General features: G+C 37.9%; 1 protein-coding gene across 1 annotated transcript; it reads right to left on the reverse strand.

The window, feature by feature from the left end:
• Positions 1–3,648, reverse strand: LOC135463074 (serine/arginine repetitive matrix protein 1-like). Its single transcript, XM_064740394.1, has 4 exons — positions 3,211–3,648; positions 2,762–2,957; positions 2,246–2,424; positions 1–1,893 (listed from the first exon to the last, which is right to left on the reverse strand). The coding sequence occupies exons 1-4, from the start codon at positions 3,646–3,648 to the stop codon at positions 1–3; spliced, it is 2,706 nt and encodes a 901-aa protein (XP_064596464.1).
• Positions 3,649–9,087: the final 5,439 nt, after the last annotated feature.

Here is a 9,087-nt window from a genome sequence, read left to right on the forward strand (position 1 = left end):
TCAGATAACAGTTTCCATGAATTCATCGCTATCTTCGTCAGAATTATGCAACACTAATGCCCCCTGTTGCCCAGGATGCTCACGGACAGGTGGTGACTGGCGATCGTGCACTGAATTGTCAATGGGTCGGAAGGAGTTTGACGGCGACACAGCTCCCCCTGTGGTTTCACGTGCCCTCTCGTACTGGAGTTGTTGTCGCCGTTGCTGTTGCTGTCTAGCACCACTAGTATCATAGACTGCCTGTGAGAGCTGGGCTGGGAAGCTGGAGGCATGGGAGAGATGAGCCGAGAAGTAGCATTCCGTTGGAGATCGGCCATCTCGAGAGTGAGCGGCAGACTCATAACCCTGAGGAGGATCCCCCTGAGGGTAGGCCAGTCGCCCAGGGGTGCGAGGCCTCGGGGTGCCCAACTGCCCATATACGGGTTCACTATGTGCTGCTTCTCTAGGGCTGGCGCGCGCAAGTCTTTCCACTGCTGAGCGCCCATTATTCTGGGGTAAGTCTGTGACAGGCGGAAAAAAGGCAGGGTAAGGCGGTGGGGGTGGCGGTGGCGGCGGCGGAGCTTGGGGGAGAGATCGCTGTGCTGACCTGCGGCTGTTTTCCTGCACAGGGTAAAGGTCAACGTAAGTGTCATTGAGTAGAATTTGTGGCGATTTCGATGGACGTGTGTACAAATCCTCACCCCTTGTTCCAACAGCAGCGTCACCTGGTGGCCGGGAAGCATACGTCACTTCAGCGTAGTTACTTGGTTGCTTCGGGCGAACTTCCCTTGGAAAATTTTCGCGAGATCTTTGCAAGGTGTTGTCGCAACTTACCGACCTGACAGGAGGTAAAGGTCGCGACCCTTGGTTAGAGGTCATGGAAGAAGCTGACGGCGTACGACTGCGATGATACGCTGAAATCTGTGCATAATTCCCATCGGACGTCTTAATTCTAGTTGGATAAGACTGAAACATCTGCAATCTGCTGCCAGGTACAAAGTGGTTGCCATGGTGATTTCTCTGTGAAGGAATATAATCCTGTCCTGGAGGAGATTTTTGCAACTGCCTCTGTACAAGCATGTCTGTTTTGGACGGTAAGGAATCAGGACTGAGATGCTGAATAATATTGGGGTCTGATGTAGAGCTAGGAATTCTGGGAGAAATGACCTGTGAACGTCCAAGGTTAGCGCTCGTGGCTTGCGGAGTTTGAGATCGGCGGGGAAGTTTAGGGAGACTTACATACCTCGGAATATCGTGAATATTTCCTTCCACATTTGCATCGGCTTCCAAGCGTGTGTTAGGCAAACTCTGTCCGTTAGAATCAACTGGAAGCGAAGGATTATAGTTGGAAGGGGAGTGAACTCTGCGCCCGTTCAACTCTGGATTGGGCGTTCTCCTTCCTGCATGATGCGTGCTTTGAGTAGGTGGAGCAGACGGTGCGCGCTCGAACTGTGGCTTCGGCACCTGACCTCTGCTAGGATTGGGCCTGTGGCGCCCACTAGGCGCCTGTAGCTGGTTCTGCATCTGCTGTTCTCGTAAGTTTTCGCTTTCTTGTAAGTAACGCATCTGCAAACTCAAGATCAGCATCAGCTGCTTTGAATCAAGGTTATGCAGCGTCATGGCACGCTTGTGGCGACGGCGCTTCTGACGTACTCGCGCAGCGGCTGCGCTTGATTCGATGCTCGTATCTGTTAGGAGATTATCCGTGGATTCTTCCAGATGAGGCTCTCGCTCCTGCACCAGGCTGTGGCTCCGTCTTAATGCAATATTTGGCGGGTCTCTCTCATCAAAGACTGTCCTTGTCTGAGCAGTGGGTGGGGGTGCCAGCGCCATCTGGGGGACAGGCTGTTCATTGTCGCTGTCACTGGCTACAGATGAACCTCCACTAACAGAGTACACTTCCTCATAAGTGTCCTGGGGGAAAAATGTAAAAAAAAAAGACAAAATAATGTGTTTGATCTAAAATGTTTTCCATGACAAAGTTTCCTTAGAAAAAGAAAAAGTTTTCAGCACCAAAAGTAATATTTTATGAACCAGACATAACTGCAGGACATACATGTATTTATGAAGTTGAGTGAAAGTCGATAAACAGAAGAGTATACATTGCACGTTGAAAAAAGACCCCTTTCAAGAAAGTGGTAAGTCCCATATAAACCATAGTCCAATATTATATAACATGGACAATTTGGGTAGTACCACTTTCTCAAAAGGGGTGATTTCAGAAATTGTCAGGCAAGAACATTTAAGCTTGTATTAGTGTACCTACCTTTTGGACTTTTTCCCGAGTACGCTCCATCCTCAGTGCTAATCCAGACAAAATGGCCGCCGCGACACACATGAAGACGCCCACGGTGTACGCTGCGCACAGCCCGTACACCAGCTGTAACAGTGTACTGTGTATTGATTCACAGCTGTTTGCGTCCTCAAATATGTATGCCATGAAATCTGAAAGAGAACAGAATCAGTGATATTTGAATTTCAGACACCCTAATTATCCACCCTAACCAATTTTTCTGACGCCAAAGTCTATGATGATTCTAGCCATATTTGAAATCAGCAAAAAAAAAAAAAAAAAAAAACTGCCTTTCAAATGCATGCTTACTTATTTTACAATGTTCTGGGCCCTGTTTCATGAAAAATCTGAAGTCCTTTTGCTTAAGAAAGATAATACTAAAACTTGTTTGAAGTGTTTGACTTGAGATTGTTTATGGAAAAAGTATGAATTCAAGTAATTAACTGAACTTAGGAAGTATTGGGCAAGCCAATAATTGCGTTTACAAACCTGCTGAATCATCAGAATATCTCAAGTTGAGATTAGTGCGGGTGTAGGGGGAGGTGCAGTGACACACTCGCCGGGTGGAATAATAACGACATTGCGATAGCGTCTGCATCACCTGGATGACGTGCGTGCCCGTCAAGGTCGCAGCGATGGTGTCCAGGAGGGCTGTGGTCGCACAAGCCACAATGGCCAGGACAACCTGGAAACACACAGAAGATTTGATAATTATATAACCGTTACTTACTGCCATACCAAAGTTTGATCAGTTTTATGGGTGGAGGAAACCAGAGTACTTGGAAAAAACTTATATTGTGAACGATCAATTATCATTGGCCTGTTGTTAACGAACTTTCCCACACATGATGTGCGGATATGCACACCACTGAGGACAAGCAATCTTACTTCAACAGCGCAATTGGCCCCATGACAGTGACCGTCACTGACCGCTTTACTGTCACTGACCGCTTGACCGTCACTGACCGCTTGACTGTCAATGACCGCTTGACTGTCACTGACCACTTTACTGTCACTGACCCCTTTACTGTCACCGTTTGCTTTACCGTCACTGACTGCTTTACTGTCACTGACCGCTTGACCGTCACTGACCGTTTGACCGTCACTGACTGCTTTACTGCCACCAGCCCCTTTACTGTCACTGACCGCTTTACTGTCACCGTTTGCTTTACCATCACTGACTGCTTTACCGTCACTGACTGCTTTACTGTCACTGACCGCTTGGCCGTCACTGACCGCTTGACTGTCACTGACTGCTTGACTGTCACTGACCACTTTACTGTCAATGACCGCTTTACTGTCACCGATACTTCACAAGCAGTGAGAGTCGGGGAATCTAGGAATTCCTGGTCCGAACAAATCTGTTTGAATTCCATGCAGATACTGGTAACATACATGTATATTTTTATACACTATTGCTAATTACATCTCAGACTTCATTAAATACCGTAAATTAATTAGTTTGTGAGAGATACTGGCAAACAAAACCACAGTGAAACACAGACAAATAAAAAAAAACTGAAACAAAAAATAAATCAAGAAATCTTGCTCAAAACTTGATCAGTTGATAACCATAGTGATTACAGAAGTGGATACCAATGGATAGGTCAGTTAGTTTTAGAGAAATTGTTGACGAGATTAGGCGTTTAAATGCGCGCCTACATGCACACTGAGGAACGGTGATCATCAAACTCAGAAAGGGGGTCATCAAAATATTACACAGGAAAACTAATGGTGGATTTGCACTGACGAACTGGTGCAACTGAATCAAGATCATCAAACTGAGAAAGGGGGTCATCAAAATATTACACAGGAAAATTAATGGTGGATTTGCACTGACAAACTGGTGCAACTGAATCAAGATCATCAAACTGAGAAAGGGGGTCATCAAAATATTAAACAGGAAAATTAATGGTGGATTTGCACTGATGAACTGGTGCAATTGAATCAAGATCATCAAACTCAGAAAGGGGGTCATCAAAATATTATACAGGAAAACTAATGGTGGATTTGCTAACATTCCGGTGAAAATAATATTCAGTGAGAGAAAGCTCCGCTCGGATCTTGTTGCAACTTTAATACTGTAATTCATCCAACTTTTCTCATGTATGCAAGCTGCTCATTCAAGTATACTCTGAAGGCAATCTTTGGTGTTGACTGACAAAATTATACTTTTGTGAAGACCTGAAACTGACCAACCCAACCAATGTAGTTTTATCTCCACAATCAACTTAAAAATGTGCATAAATTGCACTGAAAGTTGCTCTTTCATATGTGAAAACCTTAAAAAAGTGTGTAAACCTTATCCAACATTCCAGCCCTACCTTTTGAATAGTAACTGGACTCTAAATCAGTCCTATGTGATCATGTTACACGCTCTACTACCCTGTATTAAAAATGTAGTCACCTAATGACCTCAAATCATGTTAAAAGCTGGCTATACATATGGACCATTCCATTGGCAGTGACAGGTAATGAAGGTCACCAAACCTGGGGTTAAGTTCAAGATACTTGGCTCCAAAAACAAAGCTTATCAAAATTTGGGGTCACAGAGGAAGGGCTTTCCCAGAGACTTTGAACTGTGACCCCTGACCTGCAAGGTCAAACCAACAGACACAGTGTGGGAACTCCGGCCTTAACACAAACATTAAAACATTTTTTTCTGGAGACAAATGGCTTTTCTTTCTTTTTGCGGACATTGTGTTAAATTTGTAGAGACGCTTTCTCATGTGAATAGAAATCCATGCTTCCTATCCAGGCAGCTATACCCAAACTGAAATTCCCTTCCCCACAAATATTGTAAATATGTCGATAAAGTCAACAGATATGAGAATTTTAATAACATACCGGAATTCACGATTAAGGTTATAAAATATTGAACACAAGCAAAATATCTCATTAAAAGAAAAGCAGTTCCTTTTTCATAGAAATCTAACAGCAATTTGAAAATTCTAACATTTACTATCACAGAAATATCTGTGTGAACATACCCAAATTATTTTAATTTTTGGGTGTGATATCAATAGTGTTGAAAGTAAAATATTACATTTCTTCACCTGTTTTTTTGGAAAGGTGAAAAATAGGAGTGTGTGATGGTGTTAATGTTAATTAGATGGTCTAACCACGTGAGAAAAAAGAAACTTGATATTCCTGCTACAATATACATGTATTTTGGCTAAAATGAGCGGACCGGGTGTCCCAAAAATTGGAAGAAATGGGGTAGATGAAGTGAATTTAGACACAGACGTATATGCACCCAATGCACTTGTGCACAATCAAAATTTTAACATTTTTTCCCCTTAACTTCATCATATACACAAGATGTGTGCGCTCTACAATCTATTCATATAATAAAAGGTCGCAGAACTTTTTTCAAAGATTTTCCCGTCATAAATACAGGTACAGGTACGAGTTCTAAAATATTTAATTAAAGGCAATGATTTGAGCAGAAAGTTTGATTTCATTAGCAACACACAGATGGTTCTTGCCAATAATCTCAAGTGTAGCCTCTTTAACTATGTTACATAAAAAAAAAAAAAAAAAACATCTGTCAGATCTTTCTGCCACTAACATACATCACAATATCACCACTGTAATTGTTCAACCTTTTCGCATGTTTGCAAGGCGTTCCTTCCTGCATATTACGCTGGCATTATTCTGTGTAGACTGATGACATTATACTTTTTGTGAAGACTTAAAATTGGCCAATCCAACCAATCTAGTTTTGTCTACACAATCAACTTAAATATGTGCATAAATTGAAATTGAAAGCACATTCCATATGCGAAATGGTCGAGGAATTAAGGTATTTATTAGCATAGGATGCTTGGCCAACATATAAATAAAGCATTCTTCCCCAAGCCTTCAAAATACATAATAATAATAATAATAATAATAATAATAATAATAATAATAATAATAATATCATAATAACAATAATCATAAAAATAATAAATCATCATCGGTCAACTTATAAATAAAGCAATCTTCCCCAAGCCTTCAAAATACATATTATAATAATAATAATAATTCATCATTGGTCAACTCATAAATAAAGCCTTCTTCCCCAAGCCTTCAAAATACATAATAATAATAAATCATCATTGGTCAACTTATAAATAAAGCAATCTTCCCCAAGCCTTCAAAATACATATTATAATAATAATAATAATTCATCATTGGTCAACTCATAAATAAAGCCTTCTTCCCCAAGCCTTCAAAATACATATCATAATAATAATAAATCATCATTGGTCAACTCATAAATAAAGCCTTCTTCCCAAGCCTTCAAAATACATATTATAATAATAATAATAATTCATCATTGGTCAACTCATAAATAAAGCCTTCTTCCCCAAGCCTTCAAAATACATATTATAATAATAATAACAATTCATCATTGGTCAACTTATAAATAAAGCAATCTTCCCCAAGCCTTCAAAATACATATCATAATAATAATAAATCATCATTGGTCAACTTATAAATAAAGCAACCTTCCCCAAGCCTTCAAAATACATATTATAATAATAATAATAATTCATCATTGGTCAACTCATAAATAAAGCCTTCTTCCCCAAGCCTTCAAAATACATAATAATAATAAATCATCATTGGTCAACTTATAAATAAAGCAATCTTCCCCAAGCCTTCAAAATACATATTATAATAATAATAATAATTCATCATTGGTCAACTCATAAATAAAGCCTTCTTCCCCAAGCCTTCAAAATACATATCATAATAATAATAAATCATCATTGGTCAACTCATAAAAAAAGCCTTCTTCCCCAAGCCTTCAAAATACATATTATAATAATAATAATAATTCATCATTGGTCAACTCATAAATAAAGCCTTCTTCCCCAAGCCTTCAAAATACATATTATAATAATAATAACAATTCATCATTGGTCAACTTATAAATAAAGCAATCTTCCCCAAGCCTTCAAAATACATATCATAATAATAATAAATCATCATGGGTCAACTTATAAATAAAGCCTTCTTCCCCAAGCCTTCAAAATACATATCATATTAATAATAATTCATCATTGGTCAACTCATAAATAAAGCCTTCTTCCCCAAGCCTTCAAAATACATATTATAATAATAATAATAATTCAACATTGGTCAACTCATAAATAAAGCCTTCTTCCCCAAGCCTTCAAAATACATATTATAATAATAATAACAATTCATCATTGGTCAACTTATAAATAAAGCAATCTTCCCCAAGCCTTCAAAATACATATCATAATAATAATAAATCATCATTGGTCAACTTATAAATAAAGCAATCTTCCCCAAGCCTTCAAAATACATATTATAATAATAATAATAATTCATCATTGGTCAACTCATAAATAAAGCCTTCTTCCCCAAGCCTTCAAAATACATATCATAATAATAATAAATCATCATTGGTCAACTTATAAATAAAGCAATCTTCCCCAAGCCTTCAAAATACATATTATAATAATAATAATAAATCACCATTGGTCAACTTATAAATAAAGCAATCTTCCCCAAACCTTCAAAATACATATCATAATAATAATAATAATACATATAATAATAATAATAAATATCATAATAATACATATAATAATAATAAAAATACATACCATAATAATAATAATTCATCATAACAGATTTTAAAAACAAACTTGGTATGACAAATTATTAATTATTAACCCTGTTGCGATGATTCACATTTATGTCCCTTGTAAAACGGCAAGAAATAGAAAAATAAATGTATTCTGAACATTTAGAAACAATTTGTCCAATTGGCATATTTTGCACTTATTAGCCTCTTATATTGCCCTCGTTAGTCTTCATTTATAAGCTTCTTACAGAGCTAATTTACATGTTCAGGTCATTAAGGTTTGTTTATTCATAACACTGTATGCTCTTATTTCTTTTTTAATTAATTATCCTATGACTTTTACTGTTATCAATAAATGAATAGGGCAGGGGTCACACTGGTTAAAAAAAGTGTTAGCTTATTTGTATCAGCTTATGAGAAAAAATTAAAATTGACATAAACCCTCATTTGCATAAATACATAAATATGGATGAGATTATAGTGATGTTAAACCATGTTATTCTAGCATGAGGAAAAATGTTACACCAAACAACAAATATGAAATTTTAATGGAAAATTCAATTTAATATGTTTATAATTTGTTTTCAACTGGACAAATTTTGTACCTTAAATGTTCAAATTATAAAGAGATAGCTGGATATTTTTTGGGGATACTCTACCTATGTGTACAAGTGCAGGCTACACATTTTCCTAATCTCTAAACAAAATCACCATTCGCATACAAATGTAGAAGAATTAATACCAGTTATTTATTTTTTTAAGAATATTTCACTTATACGACGGCAGCCAGCATTATGGTGGGACGAAACCAGGCAGAGCCCAGGGGAAAACCCACGACCATGCTGGCAGACTTTCCCACATATGGCTGGGAGAGAAGAATTAATATGAGGTTTCATTTTGCTTTATCTTGTTGATGATGATCTATATATAAACATTTATACATTTAAAACCTAGGCAGCCAGAGCATGTATTTATTAAAGTCAAGCATATAGAAAATAATTACACACACACTAACCATGTTAACAAAAGCAAAAATAATTCATATCTCTAGGGCAATGCTAATGATAATCTAGTTACGATTAAAGAAAATCCTGTGCACCTTTTTGCACCTAGTCCCCTTTCAGGAGACAAAATGAAATTGTTACTGGAGAATGACGCCCGACAGAATCTAATGACTTACTGTATTGTTGCTTCATTGCCAAACTAA

The sequence above is a fragment of the Liolophura sinensis genome, chromosome 2, assembly GCF_032854445.1.
Source record: "Liolophura sinensis isolate JHLJ2023 chromosome 2, CUHK_Ljap_v2, whole genome shotgun sequence".
Classification (NCBI taxonomy): Eukaryota; Metazoa; Mollusca; class Polyplacophora; order Chitonida; family Chitonidae; genus Liolophura; species Liolophura sinensis.

Coding starts and splice junctions, on each gene's coding strand:
- LOC135463074 (XM_064740394.1), bottom strand. CDS start 3,648: ATGGAATTCAAACAGATTTGTTCGGACCAGGAATTCCTAGATTCCCCG. Junction 2,425..2,761: donor ATATTCTGATGATTCAGCAG/GTTTGTAAACGC, acceptor GTTCTCTTTCAG/ATTTCATGGCATACATATTT. Junction 1,894..2,245: donor CTCGGGAAAAAGTCCAAAAG/GTAGGTACACTA, acceptor TTTTTCCCCCAG/GACACTTATGAGGAAGTGTA.